The sequence below is a fragment of the Biomphalaria glabrata genome, chromosome 13, assembly GCF_947242115.1.
Source record: "Biomphalaria glabrata chromosome 13, xgBioGlab47.1, whole genome shotgun sequence".
NCBI classification, from domain to species: domain Eukaryota; kingdom Metazoa; phylum Mollusca; class Gastropoda; family Planorbidae; genus Biomphalaria; species Biomphalaria glabrata.
The window spans coordinates 24413018-24432460 of NC_074723.1; the positions used below are offsets into that span (position 1 = coordinate 24413018).

Below are 19443 nucleotides of genomic sequence, written 5' to 3' on the forward strand. Positions count from 1 at the left end.
TTCTGTAATGTTTTGTATTTATTTATATCGAAAGCTAAGAGGCTATAGAAAATCTCAATATGTACCCAAAAATCTATAGTACAATGGCAACCTTAATTACTTGAACTGAATACTTCATTACATGCTTTTGAAACTATTTGACAGTAATAAAATAGTGAAGCATAACACTTGAAAAGTAAGCAACCAAAAGTTCCTTGTACTATACACAATAACATCCAACATTCACGCCATAAGAAGATCCCTTATCAACCAACTACTCGCAAACAGATCAATGATGATTGTGACCAAATTAATTTCTTTTAGAACGTCTTTCCCTACAGCTTTCAATAAGAAAATTTGCAAGTGTTCTAATGTCATGTTGCTTTTTAAACCTATTCTTTACACAATTTACCGTGCAGAAACTATTTCACAAGCACTAAATCATATGCCATGATGATAATTAGAAACATGCCTCAGTTAATTGTACCTCTTTAAAATTCAGTAACAACCATTTGGACAGTTATTGAACTACCAAGACACACTTTTTGCTATCGCCTCCATATCACCATGATACTATTCCTATTCATTGTTTCCTACACTTTTAGTCAAAGTCAATCTTAAAAGAGGAAGTGGCGATTGGATTGATCACACCCTTAGAAAAGATACCAACAGTAGAGCTACACAGGCTTTAGCGGGGATCCCCCAGGGAACAAGACGGAGAGGAAGACCAAAAAGAACATGGCGACGCAGTGTACTAGATGAAGCCGAGAGGACAGAAAACAGCTGAGAAGCCATTAAAAAACTAGCAAGAGTCCGTGGAGAGTGCCGTATTTTTATTGAGGCCCTATGTTCCATGAGAAACGCAAAGGAATTATGAAGAACTGTATTATTAACTGCATTGCAAGATATATATTGCCACTTATTAGTTCAAAGGCATAGAAAGTTGAAGATGCACATGCATATTCAGGAATTCGAGAGTCTGCATCTTGATTAGTGTTAATGTGGCTATCTCTGTCGCAGTAAATGGACTTCGTTGGAAAATCCTGGGATCTTGCGAACTAACCGACCAACCCAATAATATAATGCAAATGTCATCGGAGACAAATTACCGGTGGAAATAGAAGAAGAATGGCAATAACTTCCATTCCGAAGAGAAAAGATGAGTAAATTGCTTTTTTTTTTTAACATTACTAGGCCAACCCAGTTGCGACCTGACTATAGCTGCATACAATATCGTACTAACTCATAACATCGGGAAATTAGAAGTACTAATTTGTAAGTTCTGGGCCCGTTACAGATTCTCCCAAGTTATTAAAGTAAGGTCCACACTAGCACGATGTCTATAGACTTTGTGTTGTTTGGCAATCGCTTAGAGTGTATACCAGAAGCACGGTAGGTCTATAAAGGTACAGGCTAGAGCATTTTCACAGACATTGTGCCAAGTATCGAAAAGTAAAGTCTGTTCAGAAATAAGATCTTTTATAATAAGTAAATCGAGGGCCAATCACGTTAACGGGAAAAGCTGTCAATCTAAGTGACCATTCGGCAGTACCGGCTCACAGGGCATTTGCCCGAATGCTCATATAGCCAGTCCGCCCCTACCATATCCTACATAGGTACTTATGGTACGCACTTTTCAGCGCGCCATAAGGATGGACGCTATTTGAGAGATCTTCCGATACGTATGGCAGCTGAAAAGGAAGTTTACCAATATAATGTCGGATTTGTCTGTTCCATCCGATATATAACTTAACCATGTCATTGATCCTTCGTTGAGTTGTTTGACGTATAATTATTTAAAACAACGCGTGGTGTATGGGCTATGCAGGTCTACTTCTCGGTGGCCACGAATGGCCTTCACACTGACAGTGGAATAAAGATTTAAAGTGTTCTAGCTTGAGATAGCATCACAATGCGCAGTGCCTTTTTAAAAGGGGACAGTGCCAACAATGCCAGCAATTTTTATTTTTTTTAACAAACCCTGAAATCATTCCCATCAAACTTTTTAAACCCTTGAAACTTAAATTTGAACTTAGGAAGAACAGCAGTAATAATTAAATAGTTTGACTATAATAAAATAATTAGAATCCCACAACTCATTGAACCATATCATTTATAAAAATCTTTGCTGCGGCCAAACATTATCCAGGATTGACCACAAGCTTTTGAATGTTTGCTAAAGCAGGAGGGGTGAAAAAAAGGGAAGGGGGGTATTTTTTACATAATATAGCTTGAGCACTAATAAATAGCCAGTGGTTAATGCTATTACATACATACAAACAAAGACATCCATATATAGAGAGCATCTGGTTACATGCAGCTTCAGGAGGAGACAACAGGAATTCACTTACAAAGGCTGCAGGATACACATTTGAGACCAAATCAACCAATGTATTATTATTATTATATATGGCTGAATCATGTAAATTTAGGCTTGTGAAAAAAATTATGTGTGCAATTGACAAATTGCCTAAAATGAATAACTGGATTAATGCATGACTATTAACATCAACGTATATATTTTTTTTAAAAAGTAACCTGACAAGCATACTTGTACAATAGGAAGAGCTACAAATGTGGAAAACACAAAAATAAGAATAAACAATTTGACAGTTAAAATTGCAATGTTATTTTTAAAAAATATTTTCACATAAAACATTATTTACAGTATTTTACTACATTCAGCCCCCACACACACACACCCCTTCAAAGCAGTATACTTCTACTAATGTTGTACCATGACAGATACATACCAGTACAGATGAACACATGCATAACTTTATCAAGGCACACACTAATATTAAATTGAATATATAAATATACATGAACATAAGTTATAACAGCTATACATAATGTCACTTTGAAGTTGTGGTCAAGAGATTTCCCTTAAGACATTCTAAACTACATAATAATTTAAAAAAAAATAAATCACAAACAGCTAGATCAAATTAGACAGACAAGTAAATCAAACAGCGAACTTGTGTACAAAATAAACCTTAAAAATACTATATACTAGAAATTGAGGTAAATCCTCCAATGTGCAATGTCTAATGGCTGTCTTTACATTTTGTCTTCACAAATTAAGGTAAATTTAATCGCCAGAACTGTAAATAAAAAAAAATATTAAAAAATGTGTGACTAAGTAGAAAGACAAAATAAACAGGTTTAACTTGGAATATTGGAAATACTATAAACTTTTAAAACATTAAAAAACTGTTACTAAATGTTAATAATCAACTCAATAAACAAGATGAGTTTCCAAACTTTTTCAAGTCTTCAAGGATCTTATAAAATTCAAAGATTTATTTTATCCTATTCATTGTTGAGGACTTGTTAGTAGTTTATGTGCTTTAGGCATTAGAATATTTTTTTTTGTAAGATGTTTTCTAGGTTGAATTGATGAATAATAATAAAAAAAATCAACTGCCAAAACAAATTTATACATCAATATTATTAATAGAAACTCAGTTTTAAATAATTGTTACTAATTAAAGGATTTGGTCTAGTCTAACACATACAACTTTACCTGGTACTACTTGAACTTGTCTGTGATGAAGAAGATGAATTTTCACTAGAAGGATTAGAATTAGGAATTGGCTTTACAAAAAAATTTGAAATTTCTTTCTGCCATTCAGGAGTTGGACGTGGACAAACAGGATTTCCACCACCATATTTATTTTTTCCTGTTGAAAATAACATTTTTTATTACATAAATCAAGAAAATAAGAAGACAATCTTAACTAGATAACAAAAAACTCAAAGCTAACTTCTTCAAATTTTGTCAACCTTCAGAAGCTTGTCTTCACATATTGGTATATATATATATATATATCCATATATATATATACCCATAAAATATCATAAAAGTCAAAGCCCTTGATGCCTGATTCACTTATTCTTTCTCACAATCAAACTATTCAAAACTTATTCCTTAATATGATCTTGGAATAACTAAGCACTTGTCGCACCCTCTAGAAATATCTTAATGGTCAACCTCAACCTTCACAAACTGATGTTTTTGTTTAAGTTTTAAAGGCTAAATCCAAATGTTTAATCATGTTTTATAATGTGTTCATTTTTTGAAAACACAATATCTTATCTTATATAATACAGACATTACTTCAAAAAAGAAGATTATATGATTACGCCCTACACGTTATACATCTAGTTTTGCATGTTAACCAATGACTTAAATTCTGCCAAGTCACTGGTTTTCCTGGCTGGCTCAGGCATCTATTCCATGCTCTAATAGCAGTAGGGAAGAAGGAGTATTTGTACAAATGTGTCCTAGCATATGGAACGAGGAATGTGCCTTTATCTATTTGTTTTTCTGAGTATTTTATTAGATTTTGTTTTTGTATAAGATTATAGTTTAATGTTTATAATGTATAATTGCTACTTTACTTTTGAGTCTTCTCTCCTGAAGGCTTTCTAAATTTAGTGATTTTACTAAAGGTGTTACTCTAGTCAAATGTGAATATTCATTTGTTATGAATCTCAATGTTCTATTTTGTGTCTGTTCCAGTTTTTTAGTATTTTCTTGAGTTGAGGGTCCCAAATAGAGGATGCATATTCTATTATTGGCCTAACCAAGGTTAAATAACATTTTAGTTTTATGTTCTAATTTGATTTATAGAAATTTCTTTTAATAAACCCAGCATGGCTGCCTGGTCGTGCGGTTTGCACGCTGGACTGTCGTTCAGATTTATCGATGGTCCCGGGTTCAAACCCTGCCCGCTCCCATCCCCCGTCGTCCTGCAGGAGGTTTGGACTAGGAAGTAATTATCTTCAACTCTGAAGGAACATCCGAAACATGTAAAACATTTTACAAACCCTAATGCTTTGTTTGATTTTTTGATAGTTTTATCAATATGGGGATTCCATGACAGTTTTTCATTTATTATAACACCTAGGTATTTTGTGTTTTTAGTCTGTGTTACTAGTTTACCATGAATAAGAAAAGTGGAATTAATTTATTGTATGTTACTCTTAATAAGTGGCATTTTTCTCTTAAGGTGCTTGTAGATAGCAAAATTAAGGCTGCAAATGTCTAGTTTCTTCATAGGAGAGTAAACAAGGTAAAAAAAAATCTTTATTACCAAATTACTGCCACTTCAAATAGAATTTTATTAGGCTTAGATCTAGAACTGAGACGCTACAGTACATAGAAATCTATGTAGACTTTTTTTAAAAAGTACAAGCAGCTGGCTGGGACAATGAAGATTTACACTAAATAAATTGTGTTTACCTGATGGTGATGCCTCAGAACTGCTCGAACTAGATGCACCACCTAAACCTTTACGAGGTGCCTGGGCTGCGACAACTGAAATTTTAAAGAAATTAACATTTATAGAAATGGTTTGAAACCTTAACCTTTTAATTTTACAAAAATTGGGTGGGTTAGTGGTGGTTGACCCTAGTACAACAGATAACATTTTTAATGAGTCTACTTCTAAGATCTACATTGATCTAGTTCTACTAAAACATGGGGCACTAAATATAATATGATCTGTCAACCATCTTTATCCATGCCTCTCTGTCTTTTGCCTTGAAAAGAATCTTTTTCAATGATAGACCTGTAAATACTTTGATCCAAAAATGCAGTCTCTTTCATTCTTTTTCTTTTCCCAGAAGGAAGGTCTTTTGCTACTCTTAGTTTGAGTCAAAAGCAGGTCATCAAGGGACCCAATTGCCATTGTGATCTTGTTTCTAGTTTACTCATTTTTTATGCGATCTTTGTAGGTGATATAATGACTCAATAGTAAGACGTGTTTGAATAGTTGGGTTTAATTGGATATATTTCCTTAGTGTCATGATGGTACATTAAAAAGTTAGAATGGAAATAACTTAGAGACACACTAACAGTGTAGTAATGTTTAGGAAAGGACGTGTTTTCTTTAGCTGACGACATGGACTGTGACCTTCATATTTTTAAATAAAGTACTGAGTTCTTAAAAGGCCATATTAACTTATTCTATCTGTTGTTGGAGTGTTTATATTTAGAACTTGTGACTACAAGTAATATCATTTCAAATAAGCAGACTCCAAATGCTAGGATCTTCTCTAGTGACTCAAGACCTAGATTCTAGAAGATTTAGTTCTGCCCTTACCATCCAAAGATTCACAAGCTTAGTTGCCAAGATCAAGGAGCTCATCATCATTATCTTAAGAATCAGTAGATTGTGACTAATTTGACTATATCTACTATATAATATTTTACTAGACATCTAGTATCACTATCAGTCTAATTTTTTTAGTCAAGTACTGACATACCACATACTTCACACAGGCATTTAATGTTTAGATTATAATTAATCTAATATCATAAAAATATAAAATAAAAATCTACAATAGATTTAGAATAGATAGAGTCTTGATCATCTTTACAAGAATCAGAATTAAATTTTAAATTAAAAATAAAATTACCCTTTCTTGATGAAGCGCATCCGTCTGCTTTTGTTCTAACCATATTTATGAAATCTAGTCTTGATATAATCTAGAATTTAGATCCTAAAAAATTTGAAAAAGAGATGAATCTATATAAATCTAGGACTAGATTAGATCTAAATTAATCTAGATATCATATATATAATATATATTTTATTAAAATTAGATCTATATTATAATATTAATATATATACAAGACCTAGTTAACTTACCTAGATAATTACTATATATAATAATAATAACCAACCATCAAACTATCGCCCTATCACTTGTCTGTCAGTGGTGTATAAACTATTAACTTCACTTTTAAAAAGTAAAATGTATAAATTTTGTTCTGCCCATAAGCTACTAGCAGATGAACAACAAGGTTGCATTGAAGAGTCGATGGGCTGTAAAGTACAGCTAACTATAGATGGTATTATATTGCATCAAGCTAATAGAAGAAAGAGAAATTTACACATGTGTTACATCGACTACAAAAAAGCTTTCGATTCAGTTCCGCATGATTGGCTTTTAAAAACCCTGGACATTCATAGAATCAACCCAAGAATAAAACAACTATTGAAAGTCTGTATGAATAATTGGAAGATAAATCTGCACCTTAATCGTGATAAACTAGGTTCTGTGCACATAAGAAGAGGTATATACCAGGGTGACTCACTATCTCCACTCTGGTTCTGCCTAGCGATTAATCCTCTATCTACATTACTCCAAGACTCTACAAATGGTTTTAGGGTTGACACTAAATGTACAAAATGTGTTTCCCACTTATTATACATGGATGATCTAAAACTATATGCAGAAACCGAGCAAAAATTACACACCTTAATCAAAACGGTAAAATGCTTTAGTGACGATATCTGTATGTCTTTTGGCCTGGATAAGTGTGGCATCATAAGCATTAAAAAGGGCAAGGCAACGAACACCAACATTGAATTTGAAGGCATCGAGGAATTGAACTCCGCCTCTATTTATAAATATCTTGGAATAAACCAGAATGCCAAGATAAACCATAAGAAATTAAAAGAGGACTTTCTTGGCAAATATAGGCAAAGAGTTAATAAAATCCTCAACACCAAACTGTCTGGCAGTAATCTCATCACTGCAATAAACAGCTGGGCCGTCCCTGTGCTCCTTTACACGTTCGGTGTGATCAAATGGACTGACACCGACCTACATGACATTGACAGACTAACTAGAAAATTACTAACCAAGTTTCGATGCCTACACCCCAAGTCCTCCACCATAAGGTTATACCTGCCCAGGAAGGATGGGGGTCGTGGATTGCAGAACATCTTCAAATTGTGTAAGATGCAAGTTTTAAAAATACGATCAAAACTGCTCGCCTCCAGCAACAAATTAGTTTCCTTCCTACGGAAGTACGACTCCGATGCAACCCCTCTGAACCTACACAATGCTGATGTCAATATCGGTTTGGACGACGCAGGGCATGAGATTCGCCAATGGGAAGAAAAAACACTCCACGGAAAATTTCCGGCTTCATTACATGGGGACAACATCGACAAGGCTGCTTCCTTAACATGGCTCAAAGCAGGTCATCTCTACCCTGAAACAGAAGGCTTTGTTACAGCAATACAGGACAGAGTAATCAGGACAAAAAATTACGAGAAGCATATCCTGAAACTCAATGTTGTCGACAAATGCCGAAAATGTGGAAATGTGGGCGAGTCGATTGAACACATTATGGCAGGATGTCCAGCCCTATCAGAATCAGCCTACCTAGGTCGCCATAACCAAGTTGCAAAGTTAATACACCAACACCTGGCTTTGACGTACAAATTGATCGGTAAGGACACTCCCCCTTATTATAAATACTCTCCGCAAGAGGTTCTCGAGTCTACTGAACATTTGCTGTACTGGGATAGGCCTATTCTGACCGACAAAACGGTAGATTTCAATCGCCCGGATCTGCTGTTCATCGATAAAAAAGAAAAAACCGCTACCATTATCGATATCGCCGTACCACTGTCTCATAATTTAAGAAAAACTGAGATAGAAAAACAAAGAAAATATGGGAACCTGGGCTTGGAGATTAAGCGTCTATGGAAATTGTCCAAAATAACAATATACCCCATTGTTATATCAACCGAGGGGATAATAACAACTGACCTCACAGACACATTCAAGGCCCTTAACATTCCTAGGAACATATTCGTTGCCTGTCAGAGGGCGGTACTGCTGCAGACCTGCCACATCACCAGAAAATTCCTCAGTGGAAACTGTTAAAGGGACTACGATGAATTTTGTTTCTCTTTAGCGAAACTCGACCCTGGCAGCGCCAGAGAATGACTACTCGTTCATTTCTAACATAATAATAATAATAATAAACTCAATGTTGTCGACAAATGTCGAAAATGTGGAAATGTGGGCGAGTCGATTGAACACATTATGGCAGGATGTCCAGCCCTATCAGAATCAGCCTACCTAGGTCGCCATAACCAAGTTGCAAAGTTAATACACCAACACCTGGCTTTGACGTACAAATTGATCGATAAGGACACTCCCCCTTATTATAAATACTCTCCGCAAGAGGTTCTCGAGTCTACTGATCATCTGCTGTACTGGGATAGGCCTATTCTGACCGACAAAACGGTAGATTTCAATCGCCCGGATCTGCTGTTCATCGATAAAAAAGAAAAAACCGCTACCATTATCGATATCGCCGTACCACTGTCTCATAATTTAAGAAAAACTGAGATAGAAAAACAAAGAAAATATGGGAACCTAGGCTTGGAGATTAAGCGTCTATGGAAATTGTCCAAAATAACAATATACCCCATTGTTATATCAACCGAGGGGATAATAACAACTGACCTCACAGACACCTTCAAGGCCCTTAACATTCCTAGGAAAATCTTCGTTGCCTGTCAGAGGGCGGTACTGCTGCAGACCTGCCACATCACCAGAAAATTCCTCAGTGGAAACTGTTAAAGGGACTACGATGAATTTTGTTTCTCTTTAGCGAAACTCGACCCTGGCAGCGCCAGAGAATGACTACTCGTTCATTTCTAACATAATAATAATAGGGACTACGATGAATTTTGTTTCTCTTTAGCGAAACTCGACCCTGGCAGCGCCAGAGAATGACTACTCGTTCATTTCTAACATAATAATAATAATCTTTATTATCCGTAAGGAAATTTGTCTTACAATTTGTGCATTACACCAAACAAAAAACATTATAACTATAAGAAACCAAAGTGTACATTCACACCAGACTCACTCATAATTTACATGTGACAAAGTTTATACCAGATTGTTCTTATTTAATGATTTGATTGCCAGGGGAACAAAAGAGTGTTTGTGTCTGTTTGTCTTTGCTATCGGTGTCTTGTATCTCTTTTGTGATGGTAAAATCACAAAATCCTGACACAAAGGGTGATTCTTTATTTCGAGTATCTTGTTATAATCATATAATCTATGGTCTCTCTCTGTGGCATTTTACGTCTCGTGAGACGATCTTTTCCCTTTGCAACTTCTTGTGTGACTAAAGAGGCCAATCCTTGATACACAGCTGCGATCACAGGTTGGGCATATAAAATCACCAGGCGCCATTGCATTTTCACCCTTCTTTCTGCTTCTGTTGTGTATGACATCTGCAATCTGTGACCCTTCCTTTATGCTCTCTCTCCATGTGGATCTGTCCAGTGCCACCTCTTCCCAGTTGCCAGTGTCGATTTTGAAGAGCTTCATGTCGCGTTTGCATACATCCGTATAACGTAAAAGTGGGCGACCAGCGGCTCCCCTGCCTTCAATTAGATCGCCATACAGGATTTCCTGTGGAAGTCGACCTACTGGCATTCTACGAACGTGGCCAAGCCAGCCAAGGCGTCTGCTGCTGATAACAAAGCGGATGTCCTGGCATCCTGCTCTATGTAGCACTTCCTCATTTGTTATCTTATCTTGCCACCTTATTTTAAAGATCCGCCTTAGGCATCGGAGGTGGAAGACATTCAGCTTTTTTTCCTGCCATGAGTAGGTTGACCATGTTTCACTTCCGTACAGCAAGGTGCTCAACACACAGGTCCGGTAGACTAGGGCTTTAGTACTGCTAGTCAGCAATATGTTGTCCCAGACTCTTTTCTGCAACCGTGACATGGTGGCCATTGGTAGTTATTAGTTATATTTGTAAAAAAAAAAATTGTATACATAGACTATAAAATAATATCATTAATAGATTCTAGATGCGTTGTACACGAAAGACAAAGAATTTATGAAGCTCAGAACACAGGAAACACTTGATGGAGCTAATGGCACTTCCCCAGACCACATTGTTGGACAGAGAGGGAACCTGATGCCTCTATAATACTATCTCCAGGAATAACTACTTCAGTTATATAAAAACACTTTATATTTATCTACAAAGCACTTGACATTAAATGGGATGAAGTTGGATGTCTCTCATACTTCAGCCAGTCCCATCCTTTCTTAATTTTGTGTGACCTACATTCTTCTTACTAGGACTAGGAGGAATAGTAACAAGCTGGACTTGAGGAGAATGGGTTTCTTAAGCTAAAAAATGAAAAGTCCTTGGCGCCCGGGGCTCTGCCTTGAATCCGCTGAGAGATTTAATGGCTCCCTCAGACTAGACCAATGGCTAAGAGGAGGGCAAATAAATATTTTGAATTTCTGGTAGAAGGTGGTTGAAGTTTAAACAACACATCATAGTGTTCTACCGTTTCCGTCTAAAAGTCTAACAAAAGAAACATGTTCAGGTAATATTAAATCTGTTTCTAATTGTAATAAACTTGCATTGTAAAATATATAATATGCAATATAACTATTGTGTATTGACAGTATTGAATAGATTCTAGATCTATAATCTATAGTATATTATATATATTTTATATTGTTACGAATCTCACTATCCAGGCTCTCTGCAAACTGCACCATACACCACCAACGTAAAGAACTTGACAACTCAGGGCTCCAGAGTAACGTAACACTTTAATAGTTGAATAAATAACAGCCAATACTGTACAATTGGCAACACGTACACTGTACAAATATCTCTCCGATAACACTGTACCGCCGTATCAACTCTTGCACTGGCCTCTCCGTCTCGTTCCGGGCTTGCACTGGGTTCAACAGTTCAGGACTGACTTCACACACTGGGCTCGTTGTGTCGGACTCGATCACAGACCAAGATCAAGACGCCAGTCATCTCAACGGTACTTTACAGTACTCCGCACTGAACCGTCGTAATGCTCCGTACAGAATCACACTGTTGAACTGTGCTGTAGTCGACCATGTTCTGAACCCCTGCCGTGAACCGTCTAGACTGGACACCTCCACTCTTTATATAGGGTCCCTACTGGCTTTCTAGAACCAGACGGAACACCGCTCGACGTTTCTAGCTTCGTCACATGACTACATCCCTCGTGACGCCCCTGAGCTCTGTTCACGACGGCGATCCTTCCCGAACCGTCCTGTTGACACTCGACTCGACTGACCATCGTAACTTGTCACGGTTGACCGCTCGTCTAGCGCTGGCCTGGGGCGATTTGCGTCGGCTGACTGCACTCACACCACTACCCCCATCTGTGCCACAACCAGGTTTATAACAATATATCTAAACAGTGGGTTTTATAATAGAAGAAACACTCCTTTTACATTTGTGCAGCAATCAATGAAAAATGATAATTCTAGATAATCAACTCACTGAAATGGTTCAACAAATTAAACAACAAACAATTTAGATCTATTGCCAACTATTGGAAAATGGAGAAAGTTGATTGGGGGTGTGACAGTGTCAGTGACACCCTGATGAGCTAACCACACTGGGTCATGGTGACACTAACGGTAACCCAAGTGACACCTCACTAGACTCAATACTTATAGATATATATATAATAAGAGTCTATATATTATAGACATATTTTTCTCTCGAACTACTAACTCTAACTGTCTAGATCTAAACCCTTAGATGTAACACTACATCAGTACATCATGACTACATGTCCATTAACACTATAGTGACTATATTATAAATATAATATTAATAAACTATATAACACTACAACAGTATATAATAGTTAATATTAATAGTAGTACTAGATCTAGTAGATGATAGATCTAGTGACTAGTGTATATAATATTTATAGAAAATCTACTAGAATCTAGATCTTAGATTCTTGATATATGACTTATGAGTAACTATAGTATGTACATAAAATAGATCTAGATTTTTCTCTAACTCTGTCTGAAGTCTGTCTAGTTAGTCTAGAGTATTCTACTCTTAGCTCTAGATCTAAAATCTAAACTAAACCCTAATTCATACTAATACTAGAGTCTAGAATTAGAAGAGTAACTAGATTACTAGATATATAATAGTTGAGTAACTCTAAAGTTAAAAGTAGTCTATTTATTTAGTTATTAGGACTAGTCACTAGACTCTAACTCTAGTCTAGTGTGACTGTGTCCAGTGACAGTCTAGTCACACACACACACAGTCTAGATTCTAGTCTAGTCTAGATCCTAGAGATCTATTTTTAATTAATATTATTATATTAAATTCTAATCTAGCTATATCAAGATCAAGATTAGAAAGAATAGATGGTAATAATATAGGCTACTTGTAGAATCTAATCTAGATCTAAATGATAAATCTAGATCTAGATCTAGAGTACCAGAGAATAAGAGATTTAGCTAACTTGCTTTTGGTTAAAATTTACCGCGAAATGTAACAATATTATTTTATTGCTATTGCCAACTCAAAATACTCTTTCGTATTGTAGAGAGACTCGAAGACAAGCCTTATTATTACTTTATTAGATCTATATTATTATAGATCTAGTCGGTTCATATTAATTAGAACATATCAGATCTAGATCTAGTATATTAGATCTAGATAGATTTTAAATCTGATCTATATAGATCTAGATCTATATCTAAATAAACTAATATTATAATATAAGTAACATTGAAAATTGACGCAATAGTAAAAAAACCCAACTGTTTTGTGATAAAGTAATCATAAATTACCTATTTCTGTGTGCCCGGTTAGCTCAGTCGGTAGAGCATCAGACTTTTAATCTGAGGGTCAAGGGTTCAAGTCCCTTATCGGGCGAATTTTTTTTTTAAACTCTAATGATTTTTTTTTAAATTAATAAATTACATAACTGAATTTAAATGATAAAAAAAAAACAGGGAAAATGGATATGAGAGAAATATCGTTTTTGAAAATTGTACCTGACAAAGTGAGTTAATATAAATATAAGCTTTGTAGTCACTGAATTTAGAGACAGATAATTAAAAATAAATTAGCAATAAAAGTATAATAATACAATAGCAATTCTTCTTCTTCTTCATCGTTCTCATTGTTATGTTGGAGTGTTCATATGACTAGACCAGTGATGCCCAACCTTATTTGGTCTGCGGGCCATTTTAATTCTTGGCATTCGTGTCGCGGGCCATATCACCAAAAAGGAAAAAAAAATACAATAAGCTATTTTTATTAGTTTTATTTGTGGACCTTATTACATAAATTAATGTGATGCATGAAGTTTATCCAAAACCATCTTCTGAATATCTGGCTGCATAGATGAAACACCAAGTTGAAGCACTGAATCTAGATGTTCATCTGTGAGTCGATTACGTCACATGGATTTCGCATATTTCATAACTGAAAAAGTTTGTTCACACAAATAAGTGCTTGAAAAACTTGTGATCACCCTTGTAAGTCAATCAGTTCCAGTTGCAGATCTGTCGAAGCACTTGACACATCGGCAGCAAATGGATTTTGAAAAAGACGGATTTCATTTTTAAATTATGAAAATCCACAAATCTTTCACTGAAATTATTCATCAAGAGCCTCAGATGTTGGATCATTTTTTCTTTATTTAGCTGCTCATCATTTTGTAGAGTGGTTCAGGTTGGAAGTGTTGAATGAAGAGTTGCAATTTTGTTTGGAAAGCGCTTATGTCTGCATACACATGTCTGCATACACATGCGAAATCAATTTGTCTTTCCCTTGTAGTTTGGTGTTGAGTTCATTTAGATGTGATGTGATGTCGCATAAAATAGCCAAATCCCACAACCATGAGGGGTCGTTCAGTTGTGGCACTTGTTTTGATTTTTCCATCATAAATACTTCAATTTTGTGTCTCAAATAAAAAAACAACGTATTAATACCTTTCCTCGGCTTAACCAGCCCCCGCACTTCACTGTGAAATAGAACGTCTTCATATTTCTGTCAGAAAATCTTTGATAGTTCTGTGAGTCAACGCTTGTGATTTGATGGAATGTACAGTACTGAACACAATCAACATCACATGGTCTAGATTCAAAGATTTTGTATGGTGAATGATGCAGTGAAGACGCAAGGGTTGTTCCATTTGACTCAACAACTTTTTAAAATAACTCTTGCTGTCAGTCCGCTGTGACATCCAGGCATATTTCTAGCGCCATAAGTAATCACTCCAACTAATTTATTCCAAGGAAGAGCAAGGTCCTCTATGATGGCTGACACTTTTTTGAACAGGTCTTCTGCAGTTGTAGCCCCATGCATGCTCCTCATAGCTGCTAACTCCTCTTATATCAAAATTTTTGTTTGTACCGCGAATAAATACCAAGAGTTACGCGGTATCAGTTATGTCAGTGGACTCATCAGCAGCAATAGAAAACATTTCGAATTCTGCTGCTCTGTCTTTTAATGTGAATGGAAATTGTGTAGTGTCATGCGAAAAAAGCTGACAGCTTCTAATGCATTCTTCTTTTCAGGACACATTTCTTCCATCACTGCTAGCAAGCAATTTTTTTTACACATTCGCCATTGGATAAAGGCTTCATTGCTCTATTTAGGATTTGAGCTGTAGCTGGCCCTTATCGCCGACTCATTTTCTTGTCTCTTTTTGTTAAATATTCTCGTCAATCCCACGATCTCTATTCGTAACTTGGCAATCTTGTCTTCATGGCTCAAATCAAGAATGTCACCATTTGTGTTTATGTATTTGGTTTCATAATGCCTTTTAATGTTATGTTCTTTAAAAACAGCCACACTTTCTTTACAAATGAAAAATGTTGGCTTATTATCGAATTCCGCAAAAAAGTAAAGATCTGTTCACTTTTTAAAAAGTTTCTACATGCAGAATCCACTTTTCGTTTCTTAGGTTTTCCCATTTTATTAAATCACAAACGTTAAACACTACGGTACCAATCGCTTTGACATCAAAAGAACACGACCCAAAACGAGGCATCAATGATGCTCTGTGTTGTACACACAAGGTGTCAAGGACACGGCTAGCTCAAGATAGTAGCGGAATTTTTCAAGATTTTAAAAATAGCTGTCAAGTTTTATCGCCATTGACAAAAAACAACAGTTGTGTTCTTACAATAAAAAAAATATTGAATATGAATATTAGAATACCAAACATAAAGATGGAATTCACCAAAAAAAGAGTGAGAATTCTAACTTAAAGAAAATATCAAATTTAACTTTCTCATTTTTACATTTTTTAATCATTTTGTTCCAATGTTTTGGCGGGCCGGATTGAAGCACGTCGCGGGCCGCTGGCCCGCGGGCCGTAGTTTGGGCATCGCTGGACTAGACCAATACATGAGATGAACTGCTCAGTGGTTTCCAAATCAGGGAGCTCTCCATATAGCTTTCTTTCTATTGGGGTGATTTGGGGCCAATGTCTTATACGGGCCTCTTGGTAGAGAGAGCAGTTTTGGAGGACGTGGTCGGCATTTTCTAGTGATACTCCACATGGGCAGATTTCACTGGTTCCAATTTTGAGCTTCCGGAACATGTGTTGTCGCATTCTGTTGTGTCCGGTCCTGAGTCGAAAGATTAGACGTTGGTCTTGTCGGGATAGCTTATAGTAAGCATCATCTTTCTTGTGATTTGGATGGGAGCTCGTCCATTTCTCATTTATTTTATCTACAATTAATTTCTTCATTTCTTCTGGATAGAGTGCAGAGTTTACTTGTGAGTTTGTTCTCCCACTCTTGGCGAGTGTGTCAGCCTTCTCATTTCCTGCTAGTTGTATGTGAGCTGGCATCCATTGAATAACAGTTTTTTGGCTGTTGTGGTTGAGCTTTGTGAGTGCTGTTCTGAGGTTTTTAATATAAGGGGAATCAGAGTTTTGCAGGCTTTGGAGGGTTGTTTTTGCGTCTGTTAGAAAGACAATCTGACTGTGAGGGGAACTTGGATGATTTGCTAGCAATAGCAAATAAAAGTATAATAATACAATACATAAATAAACCAGATAGTACAATTTGGTCGGAGGACACGACTTAAAAAAGGAGGACATCCTCCATTTGCAGGACTTCTGTTTAATCCTAAATTCTATGTAGGCCTTTATAGGCCTATTATTATTATCCAATTAGGCTATGTTAATGTTTTATATTTACATATGTGTGTGTGTGCGTGTGGCCGGGGGGGGGAGGGGAGAAAAAAATCTCCCTTAACGCACCACCAGAAAAAAAAATCCTGGCTACGCCCATGAGTGTAGTGTGTATAGTTGATGATGGTGATGACCATAACCATTTTTTTTTCCTTGGGCATACGCAATAGTGTTGAGTGGTTAGGCAAGAAAAAAACACAATGGCATTGTCAGTCAAGCATGTAGCTCTATTATACCGAGACCATTCAACACGACCTGCAACGTCACAATCTGTGGACAGTTTAGACCAATAGCTCGTGGACACGTCGTACACACCTGTGAAGTGGCAGCAAGCTATTTAATGATTGGCCTTGATTATACCCGTACGCTAGTTACAGCTCTCGACGTCAAGAGATTCTTAACACTCCTATAGCATATAGTCAAGTAACCAAGTAACCAGCAAACTTGTTGCCTGGTTACCGTACCTTAGGAAAAGTATCAATAAATTCAGTGTCAAGGACTAAAGAAATAAAAAAAAGGAGTGGGTTTCCTTTGCTCTCCCTTTAAAGATAACTCTGGTCAGTGTCTTTTACGCTACCTTACACAAATCTGAACCTTTATCTACAACATAATTAGTTATTGACTTATTGGGCTTTGAAATCTCGCGGTTTGTGTTCTGTGTAGCTAAAGGTCACTAGTGTAGATGTGTGGCTCGTAGTCCAGCCCGGTAATTGAGATTTTTGTCCAAATAAGCAAACTTGTTGCATGGTTACCAGTGTGAAGGTGCAGCTTGAAGTCCAGTTACCGCGTAAGGTGTGAGCTCTATAGAGAATGTCAATAAACCTACGCCCATCGTATTTGACTTATAGTCAGCCACCTGTCTATCAATGAACTCAACGTGATGGACTAAACAACTAAAAGGGGGTGGGAATCGTTCATCTTTACCTCTGGTGTTACATTTTTGTTTATTTTAACACGCATATAGGCCCTATTTTGGTGTCGGAAAAGTAAATGAAAATGGACAAAGGCTCCTCGAGGTTTGCTCACTACACTCCCTCTGGGTCACTAACATCTACTTCAAGACTTAACCACAGCACAGAGTATCTTGGTGGCATCCTAGCTCCAAACACTGACACCAACTAGACCTAATCATGGTAAGACAAAAGTGCTTAAAATTTGACAAGCTTACCAGGTCCTATCACAGTGCAGACTGCGACACAGATCACTCCTTGGTATGTTGTAAGATCAATCTTCTCCCTAAAAAAATCCACCATACCAAGCAGATTGGAAGACCCCAATCGGGTGTAAGCAAGATGTGCTACCCTGATTTCCGGATAGTTTGCGGAATCTATTGAATGCGAGTATAAAAATGTCTCTGGAAATACAGCAACAGAAAAATGGGAACACCTCAAGTCCACCATTAAAAGACTTCCCTTGACATCTTTGGAAGAAACATTACAAAACGAAATGATTGGTTTGACTCTAAATCAGCTATTTTATCACCTGTCACCAGGGCAAAGAGAGATGCACTCGCTACATACAAGGTGAAACCTACCCAACGCAAAGTGTTAAATCTGAAAGAAGCTAGAGCCACTGTTACGCTGGGCAGGACACATCCCCATACAGGGAACGAATGTATACCAAAAGCAGTCCTTTTTGATGAGTTAAAAGGTGGTGGACATAACAGAGATGCCCCACTGAAATGCTTTAACTGACATAGAAGAGAGCACCTGGTTGCAGGCGGCTTCAGAAGGAGACAGCTGGAAGTCACTTATAAAGGCAGCAGGATACATTCGAGACCTAAAGAAAATCTTCCGCGGAGGACAGACTTAGACGGAGAAAAGGAAATCTAGATCGACCACTGGCTGACGATTTAGAGCAAAAAACAACCAGTTAGACAACATCTTTGATTTCTTCTTAATGAACAGACTTGGACTAGTGGTAAATTATGACATAGTTTCAGGGCTATATGACCATGATGTCATTAATTTAATAGTTTAATAAAAGCAGTAATCAATATAAAACTTTGAAGTCCAAACCTCCCGCAGGATTACGGGGGATGGCAGTGGACAATTGAGAAGTCCGAACAATAGTCCAGTGTGCTTACCTCACAACCAACAGATGGACAAACTAAACATTTAGATTTAGATTCAAAATTTAGATTCATCTTAATAAACTAGTTTACAAGTAAGTTTATAATATTAACAAATTAGCTAACCTAAAATAAATAAAACATTTTTTTTGGTGAAACAATATTTAATGCGCTGATGCATACATTCTGATAGTTATTAAACATTTGTAAAAGCAAAGCATTGCTGATACATGAAACAAATATAGAAGTCTATATAAATTACATTAAATATATGACAGGCTGTAATTTGTATCACCTAGACATTTCTGACCTCAACAAATCTTTTAGCAAAAATATCAGTGGACAGTCTGTGGGTTGAAAAAAAAATTAATTTAAAGAAAATAATTAAAAAAAAATATTGCTCAAACCCTAACTTACATTAATTACTCTAACAATGGGTTCACAAGTAATTTTATTTTCTCACATTATTGTATTGCAAAAGTGAAGGTGATAGTGTAATACATTTGATCATTGCTGTATTTCATTGATAAATATTCATGTTTAAATATTTACATAATAATACACTATATAAATATT

At 36.4% G+C, this 19443-nt stretch overlaps 2 protein-coding genes and 1 non-coding gene across 12 annotated transcripts in view; 1 reads left to right on the forward strand and 2 right to left on the reverse strand.

Annotated features, from left to right (window-relative positions):
* Positions 1-2479: 2479 nt before the first annotated feature.
* Positions 2480-13208, reverse strand: LOC106057800 (PCNA-associated factor-like). 6 transcript variants are annotated; one of them, XM_056008851.1, is made up of 5 exons: positions 13101-13208; positions 6406-6489; positions 5228-5302; positions 3506-3662; positions 2480-3083 (listed from the first exon to the last, which is right to left on the reverse strand). In XM_056008851.1, the coding sequence occupies exons 2-5, from the start codon at positions 6446-6448 to the stop codon at positions 3071-3073; spliced, it is 288 nt and encodes a 95-aa protein (XP_055864826.1). In that variant the 5' UTR covers positions 6449-6489; positions 13101-13208; the 3' UTR covers positions 2480-3070. The 6 variants fall into 6 exon arrangements, with proteins under 6 accessions (XP_055864826.1, XP_055864827.1, XP_055864825.1 ...); XM_056008852.1 differs by having other exon boundaries at positions 13105-13207; XM_056008850.1 differs by having other exon boundaries at positions 13077-13152.
* A 235-nt stretch (positions 13209-13443) lies between these two features.
* On the forward strand, positions 13444-13516 carry Trnak-uuu (transfer RNA lysine (anticodon UUU)). The gene has a single exon. It is a non-coding gene; the product is annotated as a tRNA-Lys (tRNA).
* A 5494-nt stretch (positions 13517-19010) lies between these two features.
* LOC106057427 (ATP-dependent RNA helicase DHX29-like) overlaps positions 19011-19443 on the reverse strand; it is a 29923-nt gene continuing 29490 nt past the window's right edge. For all 5 annotated transcript variants that reach the window (XM_056007514.1, XM_056007517.1, XM_056007516.1 and 2 more), the window contains one exon: positions 19011-19214. In XM_056007514.1, the coding sequence (XP_055863489.1) occupies positions 19159-19214 (56 nt within the window). In that variant the 3' untranslated portion in view covers positions 19011-19158. The remainder of the gene's footprint in view (positions 19215-19443) is intronic.

Bases quoted from the DNA above. Each gene is read 5' to 3' on its own strand.
- LOC106057800 (XM_056008851.1), bottom strand. From the start codon at position 6,448: ATGGTTAGAACAAAAGCAGACGGATGCGCTTCATCAAGAAAGG. The intron at 5,303-6,405 runs GTAATTTTATTT...TTAAAATTTCAG, and splicing joins ATGCGCTTCATCAAGAAAGG to TTGTCGCAGCCCAGGCACCT. The intron at 3,663-5,227 runs GTAAACACAATT...TATTTTCAACAG, and splicing joins TTCTGAGGCATCACCATCAG to GAAAAAATAAATATGGTGGT.